The sequence below is a fragment of the Heterocephalus glaber genome, unplaced genomic scaffold (assembly GCF_053883595.1).
Source record: "Heterocephalus glaber isolate CG9 unplaced genomic scaffold, H.glaber_assembly_v1.0 deba00001555, whole genome shotgun sequence".
Lineage (NCBI taxonomy): Eukaryota > Metazoa > Chordata > Mammalia > Rodentia > Bathyergidae > Heterocephalus > Heterocephalus glaber.
Genome location: NW_028258346.1, coordinates 6,652,950 through 6,673,895, shown reverse-complemented (window position 1 = coordinate 6,673,895; position 20,946 = coordinate 6,652,950). Strand labels below are relative to the sequence as shown.

Here is a 20,946-nt window from a genome sequence, read left to right as displayed (position 1 = left end):
CCAGATGGGGTTTGGGTAGAAAAAAAAATCATACTACTTTCCTCATCTCTAAAAACTGACCTTTAATAAATGATGAGGGTTTAAGGAAAAAATGTAAATTAAAGAACACAAGGGGCTTGTTTACATTTTTCTAAAGAATACTCAAAGTCCTCAGGGAACTGTTTCTCCACTGTTCCTTCATCTGTGGAGTTCATTATAACTCTAATAAGTTTAAACATTTCTTGTAATGTTTTAAATTCTGGTATATTATTAAAAAGTTCATATGCATTTAATGTGCCATCATATATGCTGAGCTTTAGAATGCTCACTAGGATTTGTAGTTAAATCTTTGCTTATTTGCCTTTAAGTTTCATGGCATGTTACACAGGCATTTGCAGTTAAGCAGAAATACTGTTTTGGTGTAAGGGAAGACATATGAGTATGACCTTGATTAAAAAAAAAACAAAAAACCTTTAAATACTATTTTATCCCAAACTACAAATGTGACATAAGAATATAAAACAAACTGAAAGTGGTATTTTGGGTCCTTAATCTGACTTCATATAGCAGTTATCATTTATAAAAGAGAGGGAAAAACCTACAGCCAGAGAAATCAGACACTGATTAAGGGTTCTGTTAATCTTGGACTCATGACCTAAAGGTGAAAGGCCAAACTGCCTCATGCTTCAACAGTCTGGTCCATCCACGTGGGGTAAAAATAACTAGTTCCTGATATGCATCTGATCAAAAGTATGCGGCAAACTCAAATCACTTATCCTGTTTATTAAATTCATTTTTCTCATTGGCAACAGTTATATAAGCATTATATACACAGTAAATTCCAAATATGGGCAACTAAACTCCCTAAAGAGGATAAACCACATTCAGAGCATCTTGGAAACAATGAACTTAATAAACCTCTACCAGCCCATTTCAATGTCAAATGTCCTATAATTTTAAAGTAGTGTACTTTTGTATTTACTTTAGAATACACAGGGTTAGATGCCTACCACATTAAAACTTGGTGGCATGTACCCTTGACATGGGAGGAAACAAGAAAATTACAGCAACAATTACAGAAGTATATCCTCTTGTGGCTCATGTTAACATTGCCAAATCCCTGTATAAATCAGAACCAACTATTCATAGAATGTACCTGTCAGCAATATGCTATGTGACATATGGCTCTACTTAATCAAATATACAATTCCTTAAAAAAAAGAAAAACTCAGAATATTCCTTCAAGGCACTATGTTAGCCAGTCAGTCATTTACACTCTGATGTGGCTTAAAACATTTAAATATTTACGTACCATATTTTATTTATATGTATAGCTGTGTCTAAGAGAATATTTTTACCCAGAGAGGAAACTGATATTTGTGAAGGCCATTTCACAGTAGTTACTACACATGAGCCCTCTTATAATGGCTCTGATACCAAGACAAAAATATTCATGGTTTAAATGCTCTATCAATGACTCTTTTATATTTTTTAGGTTTGTTTTTTATTAAATGCATTGTTCAAAATATGACAAAAAAACAGAAACTGGAGCCATGGAGGTTTTTTTCACATTGCTATTTGAACCAGCTGCAAAGATTTAGATCGCACCAGCTCTTATTTTACGCATGTCCTTTGCAACAAGAAAACCATGGAATGCCCTTAAAAAAGATTTTTAAAATATAAAACAGATGTGTTATCTTCTTTCCCTTTGTTATTGTAGTACTATGTTAGGTAATTAATTCCTTAGTCTTGCATAGGTCTTCATGCATATAAAGAAAACATTAAATTTTATTTTTATAAAGTTTAATTCCTGTAAAAATTTTTAAGTTAGAGAATTAAAAATTCTTTTTTAGAATTATTTATTCTATAAACATTTTTTTCCATAAAAATTCTTAAGTTATTCCCATAAAAATTCCCCCCAAATTTTTTGCTTATTTCTATAAAAATTCTTAGAGAATGAAAGATCCCCCCACACTTTGGTGTCCCTGTCTGAGACAGAGGTCAGTATAGGATGCAGGACTATTCCTCCCGGGGAGTCAATTCCACACAAGAGTACATGAAAGTAAATAAAGAATGGGAAAATATTTCGGCTTAGACAGCAACCAAACATGGTGGAAAAGCAATATGACACTGAAAAGCAGTATGGAAGCAGAAGTGATTTGTTGCTAAACTGCTGAACATATTATCATCTAGACATTTCATGAAATTCCTTCCATACTAGTAGACACAGGTTTCCTATTTTATTTTCTTTTATTTTTTGTGGTACTGGGGTTGAAACTAGGGCCTTCACACTGAGCTACATCCTCAAGCCCTCCCTTTTCTTTTCTTTTTTTTTTTTTTTTTGTTAAATTCTTTTATTGGTACATTGTAGGTATACAACACAATTACATTTCTCATTGGGAATTGTACCTTTATTAATTCATCCTGGTTCTTATTTTTTCCCCATTCCTAGCCCTCCCTTCACCCCCTCCACCCTTCCCTATGTACAAAGACTTTATTTCCATTTTCTTCATTTCTCATCATTTTTCCTTTCCCTTCTTTCCTTTCCCCTGCCCCTCCCACTACCCCTACCCCTTTGGACCTTTTCTTCCTATTTTACATTATTGATTATTCATTCTAATCATTGGCACATTTTAGGTATACAATATAATGACATTCATCATTGGAAATTTGCACCTTTACATAGTCTCTCTTGGTTCTTATTTTTCACCCTTGCCCAGCCCTCCCTTCAACCCCTCCAGTCCTCCCTATTTACAAAGATTTTGGTCCTATTTTTCCATTTTCTCCTTCCCCTAGCCCTCCCACTTCCTTCCCCTTTGCCCCTTTTCTTCCTATTTCACATTACCTATTACACATTTTAGTCCTTATTTACACTTTCAGTTTCTCACACCAGAGAAACTATTTGGTATTTACACATGTGTGTCCTATTTATTTCACTTAAGAGTATTGCCTCAATGTGCATCCATTTAGCTATAAATGTCTCTAATTTCTCATTTTTTATGGCTGACTAGTACTCCATTTTATAAAAAAACCCCACATTTTCTTTATCCAGTCTCCAGTTGATGGGCATTTACACTGTTTCCAAGTTTTAGCTATTACAAACTGCGCTGCTATGAATGTGGGTACACATATATCACTGTGGTATGATTCTTTTAATTCTTTGGGGAAGATCCCCAGCAGTGGAATAGCAGGGTCAAATGGGACTTCCAGTCCTAGTTCTTTGAGGTATCTTCATACTGATTTCCACAGTGGTTGCACCAGTCTACACTCCCACCAGCAGTGGAGCAGGGTTCCTCTTTCCCCACAGCCCCGCCAGCATTTGTTATTGGTTGATTTCATGATAGCAGCCATTCTTTCTGGGGTGAGGTGGAATCTCAGGGTTGTTTTCATTTGCATCTCTCGAATGACCAGTGATGTTGAACATTTTGTCATGTATTTATTTGCTATTTGTACTTCTTTGTCTGAGAAATGTCTGTTCATTTCAGATGCCCATTTTTGGATTGGGTCTTTAAATTTGGGAGGTCTGATCTTTTTAAGTTCTTTACAGATTTGAGATAGCAGACCTTTGTCTGAGGAAGAGCAGGGTGAAGACTTTTTCCCACATTGTGGGTTGTCTCTTCACACTGCTGGTGGTTTCTCTTGCTGTGCAGAAGCCTTTTAATAAGAGATCCCACTTGTTGATTGTTTGTGCTAGTTCACGAAGCCCTCCCTTTTCTTTAATTCTTTTTTTTTTTTTAGTCCTGGAGATGTACTAAACTACATCCCCAACCCTTTTTAGTATACAATGTTTATATTCCTTGTGGGAACTCCTATATATAGATAATACATCTTAATTCCTTTTTATCATCCCCTTTCCCTTCCCTCCCTCTCCTCTCCATCCATCTCTTGATGCCCCGGCTTTCTTTTTTTTTAAACAGGGTCTCACTAAATTTCTAAATTGCCCTTGACCTTGCAATCCTTCTGTCTCAGCCCCACAGTGTTGGGATTATAGGCAAGTGCCACCATACCTAGCTAGGTTTCCCATTTTAAATGTGCCATTTAGCATAGACTCATACTTAATCCCTTTTTTGATGTGGATAATTTCTCATAATGTACACAAATAAAAATTATTAGTAAAAAATTATTAGGCAAGAGTGTTTAACCTAAAAATCTGTATTCAGTGCTTTTTAGTGAATTTAAAATGTAGAATGATGGTAGATGAAAAGACTAAGACTCCTCAGAGATTCCATCTCATTGCTTTTTTTGTTTGAGAAACTGGAATGCTTACTGTCAGAAAGGCTTACAGGTTCTTCACTTCCGTGATGTACACACAGATAGTTTCATACATAGCTAAGTTGACCCTTTAGCAAACCAAAGCCATACTACTTAGAAAAAATTTCTGGGAATATGTGACTTTCCACACAGATGTGGTAGATTAGTCATAAAAACTTGGGCATGATCTCTGATGCATGTGTAAAGAACTCATATTCTTCGAAGTTTAACGAAGATAACATGTATCACTTTCCTTTCCTCATACAGAGAAGGCCCTGAATATAATGCTGCCTATCAAACTTCATTTGCTCACATTTTTGTCTGTATGTAATGCATACTTAGAAGTGATAACACACAGTACCTCTGCAGCCAACTGTACACTGTTCTAGAATGTGCATACCTGTTGCCAAGCTTCTATCGCAGTGTTGAGAGAATGAACCACATGCTGTCCAAAGTTTGCAGACACAGAGTCCACTCTCATGGTGGAGTCAAGCAGCTTTCCCCACGCATCACTAGAAACTGCAATCTGTCCGGAGATGCTGAAGGGTTTTACCACACTTTGCATGGTAACATTTCTGCACTCTAGAAGCTTACAGTCAGCTTGAGCTGAGAACCGAATTTCCTGGCAGACAGAACCATTATTCCATTGTCGAAGATACATGTGTGGTTCTCTGAAGGAAATAATCATGTATTCTAGTTCAGATGGCACATTTCTGTCAGAAATGAATGGCTGTAGGTATTGTGGTGAAGCTGTTAAGAAAATAAGAAAAACAGCAATTAAGATGAGGCAATCCTTTACAGAAATAAAGAGAGGACATTTAAATTATTCACTTTTTGTTCTTCGGGTTGCTTGTTTTTGAGACAAGGTCTTGCTATGTAGTTCAGGCTGGGCTTGAACTTGGTATGAAATCCAGGCTGGCCTTAAACTTATGGTAATCCTCCTGCCTTAGCCTCCCAAGTGCTAGGATTACATGTGTGCACCATGCCTGGCTTTTTTTTTGAGACAGGTCTTGCTATGTAATTCAGGCTGGCCTTGAACTCACTGTGTAGCCCAGGTTGGTCACTTTTTGGTTGCTGAATTTGTATTTGGTATTTAATAAATTCAAACATTCTCTTAAAGATATTAAAATCTTTAAATTCTTATTAGATATTTGCAAGTAAAATTATTTTGTTCAATCAGGTTTCTTAAAGGTATATTGTCCAAAAGTTACTTTCACTTTCACAGAAAAAAATTTGATCACAGAAGATAAACCAGAGACAAGTATCTAAATCTCTGTATTTACCAAATGAATCTTAAAAAATAAATATGACTCAAAAATATTTAGAAAAAGGAGGATGTTTAACAGTCTGTGCTTGGTTTTAATCTGAATTTTTCTCCTTCCATTATATGTAGGCTGAAAACCTAATACTTAAATCAAAATGTATTAAGGAGAAAAGGTTTCATACAGAATGTGATGCTTTAGAAATAACTATTCAAGTTAGAATAGCAAATTTATAAAAGGCTACTTTTGATGTGTGAGGAAATTTAATTGTCTTCCTTCTAAACTTGTAAAAATGGGACTCCTTTAAATTAATTTGAGAATGTGCCCATCTTTTGTAGAAGGTATTCATGCTTTTGAAACCAGGCAATATTAAGTGCTTCTACAATCTATTTGCCACTAATGTAGTGAGTCAGAAAACAGAACAAAACCAGATTTATTTCTTTGAAAAAGATCATAATTGGAATAATAGTAAAACTTGAAATTTTTGTAGCTTCCTTGAAATTCTCATTAGGAAGCATCCCAAAACACATCAGCTCAACACCACTGGTAACTTCTACCTGCCTAGGTTAGTTCAAAAGGAAAGGGTACATGTGTTGAACCAGATCAATTTCAAAATAAGCTTCTTACTGTTTACTTCACATTTCCTGAAAATAAATCAGCTGGGTAAAAACTGATGAGTTGTATCTTGAGAATACTCAAGAGAAAGCAGCAAGAATTCAGTGGATATTATTCTGATGTTAAGTAGAGTACCTGTGCCTAGTTGGTCAAGGTGATGACACAGATGGAACTCCAGGTGAGCAAACTGGAGGGACATGCAAAGAGATGGGACAAACCACGGGGTAAAACAGGAGTCGACTCTAGTACAGGCAGCCAGGGCTGTTGGAGTTATAAGTGGATCACATGTGCTTTGAGAACCAGATTCACTTGCAGAGCTATGAAAAATAATAAAAGAAGATGAATGACCTAAATTTCTAAATACTACATATGTGCATTGACTTTCTGTAAGTTTTTAAAGCTGGCACCCCATATCCTATAGTTAATATGTTATCATCATATCTTCTGTATTTACTCACAAATTAAATTAATTAAAAAAATAAGTTCATGTTGCATATTCTATAGATTGTTGGCAGAAAACTTTCAAAGCATTTCTCCATCTCCAGGTCATGTTGACCTACATTCAACCCAATTTTTTTCATATACATCTCATAAAACTCATGGACAATTTGTTCTGTTTAAAACCAAAACAATTCAAAGTATGACTCTGGTGCTGAAAGAATGCAATACTTTCAGTGTAACCATAAACACTTCACTTTTATTTTCCTTCTTCAGGTTGTCCATACCCATGTTCCCACATGGGTCAGTCAATATGTTATCACTGAATACTATAGTAGGTGCCATAAAAGTTATGACCGTGTCCAAAGAATGAGGGTTTTATGGACAATTACACTGCATAATTCCCCCTTTTACTTGTTGATCCTCTTAAAACCAATTTATGCAAGTAAAGTCCGATTAAAAAGAATAATGACGGCACCCATGGGCGGAAAGACTTCTGCACATAGTGGCTGCTGGTGTGCACAGGAAACATGCAGACTAGATTGGCCTGGTGCTAGTAGAGGCATGAAAGCAGGGGACTGCAGGGGAAGAGCAAGTTCCATCCTCTCAATGTGGATCACTGAATAGATGCTTCCCTGCACTATCCTCCACCTTCTTTTCAATGTGAATTTGTTCTGCAGGCATGGTAGCCTGGCTCTCAAAACATAGAGTACTCTAGAGAACAAGACTGTGATTTACAGCTTCTTAGAGAAAACTATCTCTCTCTCTCTCTCTCTCTCTCTCTCTCTCTCTCTCTCTCTCTCACACACACACACACACACACACACACACACACACACCAATTCAAGATATAAGTCTTTGGTTTTGAAAGAACTCATGTTCTAACTGGTAGTACTCAATATGTAGACATTTGCAAACATTACAAAACTGAACCATCACACCGGAATGGGAGAGCTGAAGTGCTACCTAGTGCACATGTGAGAGGAGCTCAGAATGTCATCATGCAGAGTTCTCTGAGCTATAACTCTAACCTCTTTGAAAGAGGTTGTGAAAAAAGGCTGGTAAAAATTAAAGCTAGAAGCATTCAACATGCTTACTGAGTTGTTTAACCTCAAAAAGATTTTAGTTACCTGATATTTACTGCAATACTAGGAAATCTCTCTTGGACACAAAGAAAACACAAACTCTGGGACACTCTATTATTGACTATGCACAAAAATGCAGGTACAGTAACCTTAAACTGTATAAATAGGCATACTAATTTAAATAACTCTCCATGAATTTATGTGGAATTTCAAATGAAAGATTTCACAGGCAAGGCAAAATCAGAAATAGCAAAATACATTAATTATACCTGTGTTTCACACATCTGAACTCTTTATACTAAAAAAGTTGTAAGAAATAAGGTACAATGTTAGTCAAAATATTATTAAAAGTCCAGGCAAGAGTTCTAGAGATCAGTTTTAAAACAGTAAGTGCACAATTTGAGGTGTTTATCTGAAGCAGTTTTCTTACCAACTATAATTTTTGACACTCTGAGATTTTCCAGGATTCATTTTTCTATCTCTAGAGAGTAGCAGATATTACAACATACTGGAGAAGGCTGTAAAACCATCATGAGTATCTGTCACAATCTTTATTTATAAAAAATGATTAATTCTTCATTCTTCCTACATTAAATGCAAAAGCAATGCTTAGAAAAAAATTTTAAAGCCCATTGTGGGGACGCCATAGCAATGCCAAGTCGCGCGGAACGCTCCGAAACAGCCCGCTGCAGACAGGCAGGTCTGTGGATGCCATAGCAACGCCCCAGCAATCTACTGGATCCCCCCCCCCCCCCCCCCCCCCCCGTACAGCCACCTGGTTCCACACTACAAAGACACAGAGGACACTGGACCACCAGACCACTGTACTGGGTAAGTTGGAGTCATCTTCACCTCCCATCAGGACCGGCACTATCTTCAGGGGAAGGGCTGCTGGAACCTGCAATACAACTCTGAAGAGTTCAACCCTACAGGAGGACAGGGAGCTCAACTTGGGACTTGGAGCCAGAAATCTGCCTGAATCTCACGGGTCTGCAAGTAGCTTGCTGAGTCTCATTGACTTATGACCCGCACACTACAACCCACGTTGTCTATTGTGACAGCAGAGACATACCCTGAAAGAGGCCCTTCATCTTCATGGTTATTTTTTATTCCCAAAATTAGTTTTATTATTTTGTTCTTTTTCTCTTTTCTTTTGCTCCTCTTATCTTTAATTTTTTCCCCTACTCTTTGCAAATATTTTTTTTTCTCTCCATTTTTTTCTTTTCTCCTTTCTTTTCTCTTTCCTTTCTCTCTTACACTCATTCTCTTGCTCTCCCACATTGTTCATCTTCCCTTTTTGTCCCTGCTTTGGTCCTCATTCAGAGTTCTTCTTTATTTTCCTATTATTCTCTTTTTCCTTCTCACCTGTGTCCTCTGACCACACTGCTAACCTTCCCCTATCCTTCTTTCCATCTATCCCTCCCTCCCCAACCCCTTCTAACTCCCCACCCCAAAGGGTAAAGTTGTTATATTGAAGAGTCTATTCACTATATGTTGGGTTGGTCCTCGATTTTGATTTAATTCACACAGCTAAAGGTGATAGATTAATAACTATCACAAAATGTCATTTTCGAAGATGTACTTGATGCAATGGTGTTGCTGATTGTATCACTTGGGCTAAGGTGTTGTTATTGATCTAGTCAATGAACCTTCCTAGTATAAGGAAAATGAGATAGCCTTAGAGTCATTAGAGACTCAAAACTTAAAGACCAGCTATAAAAACAAACAAATAAACAAACAAACCAACAAAAAAGACCAGCTATATCTGGAAGACACCTCTGAGAAGCAATCATTCCATAACGGTTCTAATTACAAGCAACAAAGATACCTACAATAAGCAATTTCAAACTATCAACCCAGGAGTTAAACCAAGGACAGTACCAAAAACAAAAATGAGAAGACATTTTAACAATGCACAAACTCAGACTTCCACCCCACCAAGGGTAAATCCTGGGGGAAATGAGATGGAAAAGTCCCATAACCAACCACCTGGATACCCTGAACTGATAGCACAGGAAGTAACAAAACAAATGAATGAGGCTCTAGAAAAATTCAAAGCAGAAATAATCTCCCAGATATCCACAGAGATGGTGAGCAGAGTGAAAGACATGATCAGAGGATCTAGAACAGAAACAGACAAAAAAATAGATGAGCTCAGAAACATGCTGGAAGCCATGAATACCCAGCAGAAGAAAGAAATGGAAACCATGAAACAGATTCAAACAGATATTCAGGAGATCAAAAACTCCACTGAAAGTATCCACAGCAGATTAAGAGAATCTGAAGATAGAATATCAGATACAGAAGACAGGATCGTGGTTAGAGACCATGAAAATAGAGATTTCTTAAAAATAGTAAGGGAACATGAGAAATCAATCCAACAACTGCTAGACGATGCAAAGAAGAATAACATTAAGACTGATAGGAGTCCATGAGAAAACAGGAGAAAGCACAATTGACATAAAAAAAACTGTTCACAGAAGTAATAGTGGAAAACTTTCCAGACAGAGGCAGAGAATTGGACATGCAGATAAGTGAGGCATATAGAACTCTGACTAGCCATGATCAAAAAAAATCTACATCTAGACATATAATAGTCAAGATCCCAGAAACCCAACAGAAAAATCAAAATCCTACAAGCAGTTAGAGAAAAGAAACAAATCACCTACAAAGGAAAGCCCATCAGAATCACAGCAGACTTCTCAACACAAACCCTCAAATCAAGGAGAGCCTGGAGTGAAGTATTTCAAGCCTTAAAAGAAAATAACGTCCAGCCTAGACTGTTGTATCCTGCAAAATTATCTTTCAAAATCGATGGGGAAATTAGATACTTCCACGACAAAGAACACCTGAGAAATTTCATGAACACCAAACCAGCACTACAAGCAACTCTAAACAATATCCTAGAAAAAAGCAATGAAGGTCACAACTCCATGAGGCCCAACAGAGGGAAGCCACCAGGCAAGGTAAGACACTAAAGGGAAAGGGGGAAAAATAAGAAATAAAAGAGCCAACAAAAGTAAACCATCATGACAAGGATAAATCAATATCTATCAATTATAACCCTCAATGTTAATGGCCTTAATTCACCAATCAAAAGAAATAGACTGGCAGAATTGATTAAAAAGGAAAATGCAACAATGTGCTGTATACAAGAAACACACCTAACCCAAAAAGAAACCCATAGACTGAAAGTAAAAGGATGGAAAACAGTTCTCCACACCACAGGAACCCAGAAGAAAGCAGGGGTAGCAATCTTATTTGCAGACAAAGTAGATTTCAAACCAAAACGAATTAAGAGAGACAAAGATGCTCACTACATCCTTGTGAGGGGAACAATCCAAGAGGAAGAGATGACAATCCTAAATATATATGCACCAAATACAAATGCCCCCAACTATACCAAATAAATATTAATAGACATGAAAAACCAAATAAACACTAACACAATTGTAGTGGGGGACCTCAGTACCCCACTATCACAAATAGACAGATCATCTAGACAAAAAGTTAACAAGGAAATTCTAGAACTGAACCAAGCTATTGAACAAATGGACTTAATAGATGTTTACAGAGTGTTCCACCCCTCAAAATCGGAATACACATTCTTTTTGGCTGCACACAGGTCATTCTCCAGAATAGACCACATGCTAGCTTATAGGGCATTTCTAAGTAAATGGAAAAGAATTGAACTTACCCCGTGCATATTATCAGACCATAGTGCAATAAAATTGGAGATCAATAACAGAAGAAACTGCAAAACCCTAACAAACACATGGAAACTGAACAACACCCTCTTGAAAAACCAATGGGTCACAGAAGTAATTAAAGAAGAAATTAAAGTTTCTACAAGTAAATGAAAATGCCAGTACAACATACAGGAATCTATGGGACACAATGAAAGCAGTTCTACATGGGAAATTCATAGCAGTGAATGCCCATATTAGGAAAACAGAGAAAACTCAGATAAATAACCTAATGTAAAACCTCAAGCTCCTAGAAAATGAAGAGCATAGTGAATCCAAAACTCTTACAAGAGAGGAAATTATAAAGATTAGGGCAGAAACTAATGCAATGGAGACTAAGAGAACAATAGAAAAAAAATCAATAAATCAAAGAGTTGGATTTTTTGAAAGAACAAATCAATAAACCTTTAGCCAACCTTATCAAAAAAAGGAAAGAAAAGGCACAAATACATGCAATTAAGAATGAAAAAGGTGAAATCACAACAGATCCAACAGAAATCCAAAGGATCATCAATACCTACTTCGAGAACTTCTATTCCAATTAAATGGAAAACACAGAAGAAATGAGTAGATTCCTAGATACATACAAATTGCCAAAGTTAAATGAAGATATAGAAATTCTGAACACCCCAATTACAATGAGTGAAATTGAAAATGTAATAAAATATTTACCAAAATCCAGCACCCATTCATGATAAAAAAAAAAAACACTACAGAAAATTGGAATAGGAGGTCTTTATTTCAATCTGATTAAAGCTATTTATGAAAAACCAAGAGCCAACATCATACTAAATGGTCAAAAACTGAAAACTTTCACGCTAAAATCAGGAACAAGACAAGGATGCCCACTATCACCACTCCTGTTCAATATAGTTCTGGAAACATTAGCCACAGCAATTAGAAAAGGGAAAAAAATAAAAGGAATAAAGATAGGAAAAGAAGAAATTAAACTGTCATTATTTGCTGACGATATGATACTTTACATAGAAGACCCAAATAACTCTGCCAAAAGACTTCTAGACTTAATTGACAGATTCAGTAGAGAAGCTGGATACAAGGTCAACACTCAAAAACCAATAGCCTTGTACACAAATAACAGAGTCACTGAGAGAGAAATTAGAGAAACAATTCCTTTTACAATAGCATTCAAAAAAATGAAATATCTAGGAATCAATCTAACAAAGGAAGCAAAAGACCTCTACACTGAAAACTACAGCACTCTGAAAAAAGAGATCAAAGAGGATACAAGAAAATGGAAAGACATCCCTTGCTCCTGGGTAGGAAGAACCAATATAGTGAAAATGGCCATACTTCCAAAACTACTATATAGATTCAATGCAATGCCAATTGAAATTCCAACAATATACTTCACAGAACTAGAGAAAACAATCCAAAAATTCATTTGGATCCATAAGTGACCTAGAATAGCTAAAGCAATTGTAAGCAATAGACACATGGCTGGGGGTATCACAATCCCCAACTTGAAACTATACCACAAAGCTACTGTGATAAAATCAGCATAGTACTGGCAAAGGAACAGACCTGAGGATCAGTGGAATAGATTAGAAGATGCAGAAACAACTCCAGACATGCTCAGGCACCTCATCTTTGACAAAGGAGCCAACCACCATCACTGGAGGAAAGATAGCCTATTTAATGAATGGTGTTGGAAAAACTGGATTTCAACCTGCCAAAGATTGAAACTAGACCCATACCTATCACCATGCACTAACCTAAGATTGAAGTGGATTAAAGATATAAATATTAAGACAGAAATACTAAACTTGCTGGAAGATAAATTATGTAGAATTCTTGAAGACATAGGCATAGGAAAAGACTTCATGAACAAAACCTCAGCAGCATGGGAACTAGCAGAAAGAATCAACAACTGGGATCTCATCCTATTAAAAGCTTCTGCACTGCAAAAGAAACCACCAACAAAGCTAAAAGACAACCTACAATATGGGAAAAAAATTTTAGCAGCTGTACCTCAGACAAAGGATTACTATCTAGAATATGTAAAGAATTGAAAAAAATCAGACCACCCCAAATTCAAAGACCCAATTCAAAAATGGGCATCTGAAATGAACAGACATTTCTCAGACAAAGAAGCAAAAGCAGCAAACAAATATATGAAAAAATGTTCAACATCACTTGTCATTCAAGAGATGCAGATGAAAACAACAATGAGATTCCACCTCACCCCAGAAAGAATGGCTGCTATCAAGAAATCAACAAATAACAAATGCTGGCGGGGTTGTGGGGAGAAAGGAACCTTTCTCCATTGCTGGTGGGAGTGCAGACTGGTGCAACCACTGTGGAAGTCAGTACGGAGATACCTCAAAGAACTAGGACTAGAGGTCCCATTTGACCCAGCTATTCCCCTGCTGGTTATCTTCCCAAAAGAATTAAAAAAATCATACCACAGTGATATATGTGTACCCATGTTCATAGTGGCACAGTTTGTAATAGCTAAAGCTTGGAAGCAGCCCAAGCGTCCATCAACTAGAAACTGGATAAAGAAAATGTGGTTTTTTTATAAAATGGAGTAGTACTCAGCCATAAGGAGTGAAAAACTAGAGTCATTTATAGCTAAATGGATGCATATCAAGGCCATACTCTTAAGTGAAATAAATAGGGCACACATGTGTAAATACTGAATAGTTTCACTAGTGTGAGAAACTGAGAGTGTAAACAAGAGTTAAAATCATTAAAATGAATAATTGATAATTTGAAATAGGAATAAAGGTCCAAAGATGAAGGAGTGAAGGGAGGGGAAGGGGAAAGGAAAAGAGGGAAAGGAAAAACTATGAGAAAAGAAACAAAAAAGGAAATGACCATCTATTCCAATTTTTTGTAGGGTTTTTAATCATAAATGCATGTTGGATTTTGTCAAATGCTTTTTCTGTGTCTATGGAGATAATCATATGGTTTTTGTCCTTGGCTCTATTGATATAGTGTATTACATTAATTGATTTTCATATATTGAACCATCCCTGCATCCCTGGGATGAATCCTACTTGATCAGGGTGTATGATCTTCTTGATGATCTTCTGCATTCTGGTTGCCATTATCTTATTAAGGATTTTTGCATCTATGTTCATTAGTGAGATTGGCCTATAGTTCTCTTTTTCAGTTGGGTCTTTCTCTGCTTTGGGGATCAAGGTGATGCTTGCTTCCAGGAATGAATTTGGGAGTATTGCTTCCCTATCAATTTCACTGAAGAGTTTAAACAGTAGTGGCAGCAGTTCCTCTCTAAATGTCTTGTAGAATTCAGCAGTGAAGCCATCAGGGCCCGGGCTTTTCTTAGTTGATAAATTTTTAATTACATTTTCAATTTCATTGGTTGATATTGGGTTGTTCAGAATTTTTAGGTCTTCTTCTTTCAACTTTGGTAATTCATATGTATCTAGGAATCTGTCCATTTCTTCTGTGTTGTCCATTTTATTGGTGTATAGGTTCTGGAAGTAGGTATTGATGATCCTCTGGATTTCTGCTGGGTCTGTTGTAATTTCACCCTTTTCATTCCTAATTGCATGGATTTGGGCCTTTTCTTTCCTTTTTCCGACAAGGTTGGCTAAAGGTTTGTCAATTTTGTTGATTCTTTTGAAGAACCAACTCTTGGCTTCATTGATTTTTTTGTATTGTTCTCTTAGTCTCCATTTCATTGATTTCTCCTCTGATCTTTATAATTTCCTCCCTTGTATGAGCTTTGGGGTTGTCCGGCTCTTCTTTTTCTAGAAGCTTGAGGTTCAGCATCAGGTTGTTTAAGTGGGCTCGTTCTGTTTTCCTAATATGTGTATTCACTGCTCTGAATTTCCCTCATAACACTGCTTTCATTGTGTCCCATAGATTCTGATATGTTGTATTGTCATTGTCATTTAATTGAAGGAACTGTCTGATTTCTTCAATTTCCTCTGTGACCCATTGGTTATTCAGAAGTGTGTTGTTCAATTTCCATGTGCTTATGAAATTTTTTGAGTTTCTTTTGTTATGGATCTCCAATTTCATCGCATTATGGTCTCATAATATACAGAGGATAACTTCAATTCCTTTGCACTTACTTAAACATGTTCTATGTGTGAGTATGTGGTCTATTTTGGAGAATGACTCATGTGCAGCTGAGAAGAATGTGTATTCTGATTTTGTGGGGTGGAAGACTCTGTAAACATCTGTTAAGTTCATTTGTTCAAGAGTTCAATTGAGTTCTAGTATTTCATTACTTATTTTTAGTCTAGTTGATCTATCCATTTGTGACAGTGAGCTGTTGAGGTCCCCCACTACAATTGTATTAGTGCATATATGACTTTTCATGTCCATCAGTATTTGTTTTACATAGTTGGGTGCACTAGTGTTTGGTGCATAGATATTTATGATTGTCATCTCTTCCTCTTGGATTGTTCCCTTTACCAGGATGTAGTGTCCTTTTTTGTCTCTCTTAATCAGTGTTGGTTTGAAATCTACTTGATCTGCAAAGAGGATTGCTACTCCTGCTTTTTTTCGGGTTCCTGTCGCATGGAGTATTGTTTTCCACCCTTTAACTTCCAGTCTATGAGTTTCCTTTTGAATGAAGTGTGTTTCTTGTATACAGCATATTGTTGGATTTTGCTGCCTGACCCATTCTGCCAGTCTATTTCTTTTGATTGGTGAATTGAGACCATTAACGTTGATGGTTATAACTGAAACGTATTGACTTGTCATTGCCATGACTTTTTCTTTTTGTTGGGTTCTCCCCCTTACACTTAATTTCTTGTCATGCCAGATGGGTTCATTCTGCTTTGCTTCCTGGGATTGTGATCCTCAATGTCTGTTCCTAGGATACTGTGTAAAATTCTTTGGAGTGCTGGTTTGGAAGTTCCTAAGGTGCTCTTTGTCATGAAAGTATCTTATTTCTCCATCCATTTTGAAAGATAGTTTTGCAGGGTACATCAATCTGGGTTGGAGGTTGTTTTCTTTTAGGGCTTGGAATATGTCACTCCAAGCTCTTCTTGCCTTGATGGTTTGTGTTGAGAAGTCTGCTGTGATTCTGATGGGCTTTCCTTTGTATGTGATTTGTTTCTTTTCTCTCACTGCTTGGACAACTTTGTTTTTCTGTTGTGTTTCTGGAATCTTAACAATTATATGCCTATGTGTAGATTTTTTTTGATCGAGGCTATTGGGAGTCCTATATGCCTCACTTATCTGTATGTCAAGCTCCTTTCCCATGCTTGGAAAGTTTTCTGCCATTATTTCTGTGAAGAGATTTTTTATGTCATCTCCACTCTCTCCTGTTTCTTCATTGAGCCCAATCAGTCTTATGTTATTCTTCTTTGCATCATCTAGCAGCTGCTGGGTTGATTTCTCATGTTCCTTTATAATTTTGAAGCAATTTTTCTTTTCCTGGTCACTAATTGCAATCTTATCTTCTATATCTGAAATTCTGTCCTCACATTGGCTCATTCTGCTGTGTAGACTTTCAATGGAGGTTTTCATCTCCTGGAAATCTATTTGCATCTGTTTTATGGATTCCATCTGTTTCTTATGTTGGGATTCCTGAGCTCCTCTCTAGATTTATTAATCATGTCTTGCACTAGGGGCACAATTTCTCCTGTTATCTGAGAAATTATTTCTGATTTCATTTTTTCCAGATCCCCTTTTGTTGCCAGTTCAGTGGGTCCAGGTGGTTGAGTATCAGAGTGTTCCATCTCATTTCCCTTTGGGGTTGCTGTAGGTGATCTGGAAGTCTGGTTTTGAGACTTATTTACGTGTTTTCTCATTTCGACTGGGGCGGGGGGCTGTTAGCGCCTGCACGGATTACCTCCTCTGAGCTGGGTGAGGTTGGACAGGGGCCGGGAGCAGCGGTAGGGATGGTGACCCAAAAGCTCTTTCCTGTGGGCTGGGAGCAGCCGGAGGGATGGTGGCCGGGAAACCCCTTCCTCTGGACCAGGAGCAGTGGGATGGTGGCTCAGAAGCCCCTACCTCTGGGCCAGAAACAGGGGGACCCAGTACCTTGGTCTGGTGGTCTGGTGTCCTCTGTGTCTATGTAGTGTGGAACCAGGTGGCTGCCTGTCTGCAGCGGGGGACAGCGCGCGACTCAGGACCTCGGTAGGGCGTGCACAGATCTGCCTGTCTTCAGCGGGCTGATTCGGCGTGTTCTCTGCGACTCAGGACCTCGGTGGGGCATGGGCAGACCTGCCTGTCTGCAGCAGGGTGATTTCATACTTTCACTATTCTTACTCAATACAGTACCAGAAATATTAGAGCAATTTGGCAAGAGAAAGAAATAAAAGGTACACAAATAGAAAAGGAGGAAGTCATAATACCCCTGGTTGCTGATAATTTAATTTTTTTTCCAGTACTGGGGATCAAACTCAGGACCTTGCGCTTGCGAGGCAGATGCGATGCCACTGAGCTTAATCCCCAGCAACTGATAATTTCATGCATAAAAAATTCAGACTCCACCAAAAGGCTTTTAGATCTGATTAGGTAGTTCAGTAAATGAACAAGGACAAAATTAGGATATAAAAATCAGTAGCATTTCTAGGCATCAATAACAAACTTTCCAAGAAAGAAATCAGAAAAGAAATCCCATTCACAATAGCCCCAAATGAACAAACAAAACACGTAGAAATAAATCTAAGGATGCAAAATACATCTACAATGAAAATTATAAAACACTAAAGAAAAAACTGAAAAAAAAGAAGTATGGGGATATAACTCAGTGCTTGCCTAGCATGTGCCAAGTTCCTGGGTTCAATATCTAGTACCCCCCACAAAGTATATAAAGTATATTTAGTAACTCCTTAATCATAAAACTATATTCAAGTGGTCAGCAATATTTTTTCAATCCTAACATCTTGTGTAAAATGGTTCCTAGCTGAATCTAAATTAAAACACTTAGGCTTTTATTTAAAAATTAGTCATATTAAAATTAAATATTTCATAAACACAAGATTAGGATTGTATATGTAATGTGAATATACTTACACTGTAATTTGAGCCAGTGCATTTATATTTGATACTCTTAATTCTGTCATAACCATATAATACAAAAGTAGCACTGAAGAGATGTAAGTGTAATAAAATTAAACAGCCAAAAACAGAGCAATGACCCTTAGCTTTTTTAAAAAAAATAGCACTGGGCCTGGGACTTAGCTCAGTGGTTCCGCTGCCTGCCTCGCAAGCGCAAGGTGCTGAGTTTGATCCCTGGTACAAAAAACAACAACAAAAAAGGCACTAGGGATAGATAGCTCTCTGAGGCACTCTACCACTGAGATATAGCCCCAGCTTTTATTTATAATTTTGACACAGGGTCTTGCCAAGATGCCCAGGTTGGCCTTGGACTTAAGATCTTCCTGCCTCAGCCTCCTGAAAAACTGGGATAAAAAGGTGTGTGCCACCATGCCTAGCTTTGTAATTTCTTTAACAGGTCCAACAATGGACTTTGACCTAATTCAGTTATCAAAAAGGAAACAAAATTGTGCAGAGAAGGAAAAGAAAATCAAACCAAAACACCCACAACTGGGCCAGGGATTTAGCTCAGTGGCACCATGCCTGCCTTGCAAGTGCAAGGTCCTGAGTTTGATCCCTGGTACTAGAAACAAAACAAAACAAACAAAAAAAAAACAATCCCCCCAAAAACCCCACAACCTATTATAGATATTTCAATACTTCCCCCCTTCCCAAAAGATTTTCAATGCAGGTCAAATTGATGGCAGAATTCACAGCATTTTCTGTTGCTGTGTACTTCTAATATGCTAAGAAATGGCTCCTAGAAGCAAAACCTCTAGTAATAGCTCTAGATTCAGTAGTTTGTTCAACCATATGTAAGTTTAGTTGTAAACTCAACATTTTTTAGAGTAGTGAAGACATTCTAAATAGTGAAAAGCATGCAGAAGTTTACGTATCTACACCTTCTGTTTAGCCAAAGGGTTACAAAGCATCTGTCTGCAGTAACTTATAGACAGGCATCTATTCTTTGAATATGGAGCATCCAGTACAACTAGATGTAGGGACAGTCTGTCTTAATGGCTTTGTGGGACACAGGCATGGTCTTTAAAGATTCATCCTGTATATTATTCTGGGGTGAACTACAACACAGCAGGTACCAAATAGTAATCTGACTTGACTGATGAAACCCTGAGTTACTCTCTGGATCCCTTTGTGCCAATAAAGGTTTTATAATATAGCATACAGATTAAACAGAGGTTGACTAGGGTGAGAGAACCACAATTAAAATATGTACACTGCTATTACTTACATTTAATATGGAACAGATTATTTCATCTGGCTAAACTCAGTTTTCTTATTTGTAAAATGAGTATAGTAGTTATGCCTACTTTTTGAATAGTAAATGAGATACTTACATACAAACTACTTACCACTACTTAGCACATTTGAAAATAGAAAAAAGAATTCCTCTTTTATTGTCTTGGCAAAACAAGATATTATATACTGGTTACTTAGTTTAATGTGAATTGTTGGAGATTACCTTTAGTGCCCCAAGAGAAACCTCACTGTGTTTCAACTCAGTGGACACTGGATTTCAGCACTGGTTCACATGAACTCTCTTGCCTACTGCACAAACACTGCTGTCCATCCTAGGAGAGTGCTGAGTGGATGAGAGAGCATGGGAGCATGTGTGTGCCTGCTGGACCATATTCTCTACTCCTTACAGTTGTGGCTTTTCAAATGCTTTCACCCAAACCCAAAATAACAAGGATACCTTTATTATAACCCAAACACAAATAAAAGGGGATGGTTCCTGAAAACATTACACACTGATTTTTTTGGTTAAGATTTATAAATATGAAATTTATCATTTTAACCATTTTAAAGTATAGAGTTTAGTGGTATTATATATATTCGCTTTTTTTTTGGTACCAGAGATCAAACTCAGGACTTTGCACTTGCAAGGCAGGTGTGGTGCCACTGAGCTAAATCCCCAGTCTACATATATGCATTTTTGTGCAACTTTCATCATTATCCATCTCCAGAATCTTATCTTCCCAAACTGAAACACTATATCCATTAAACAATAACTTCCCATTCTTCCTTCTGTCTAGCTCCTGGCAGTCACTATTATATTGTTTTGTCTCTATGAATCTGCTATTCTCAGTACTCCAAATAAGTGGATCACACAATAATCATCATTTTTATGATGATATTTTATTTTATCCAATTTTATTTAAGAAAATTTAGTTGCAACCTGCTAAATTATTTCATGATCCACTAACAAGTTGCAATCTGTAGTTTTAAAAATAACCTTAAATGAAATGGGCCCCTGAGTAAAGAACTCCTTCAATCTAACTTAAAAAAAACAAAACAGAGTGAAAGCAAGAGTGCTTTCCCCCAAGATTTACAGAATAAGCAACAGAACACAGAGACAATGTCAGTGCTATCAGCCCAGAATTTTAACTGAGGAACACTGAGTGCTCATGGCAAAAGATCAACTCCCTGGAGGAAAGAAACAGTAAAAGTCCTCAAAAAGACACATAGGAAAAACTTCTACCAAAGGCAAAGCAGCCAAAAATTCAGGTTTGGCCCTAGGAAAGAATTAAGAAAACACTGTTCTGGATACATGCTGAATGA

General features: G+C 37.2%; 1 protein-coding gene across 9 annotated transcripts in view; it reads right to left on the bottom strand.

Moving 5' to 3' along the window:
• Vps13b (vacuolar protein sorting 13 homolog B) overlaps positions 1 to 20,946 on the bottom strand; it is a 728,055-nt gene that overhangs the window by 86,835 nt on the left and 620,274 nt on the right. For all 9 annotated transcript variants that reach the window (XM_087190742.1, XM_087190740.1, XM_087190746.1 and 6 more), the window contains 2 exons: positions 6,243 to 6,424; positions 4,631 to 4,980 (listed from right to left, as the gene is read on the bottom strand). In XM_087190742.1, the coding sequence (XP_087046868.1) occupies positions 4,631 to 4,980; positions 6,243 to 6,424 (532 nt within the window). The remainder of the gene's footprint in view (positions 1 to 4,630; positions 4,981 to 6,242; positions 6,425 to 20,946) is intronic.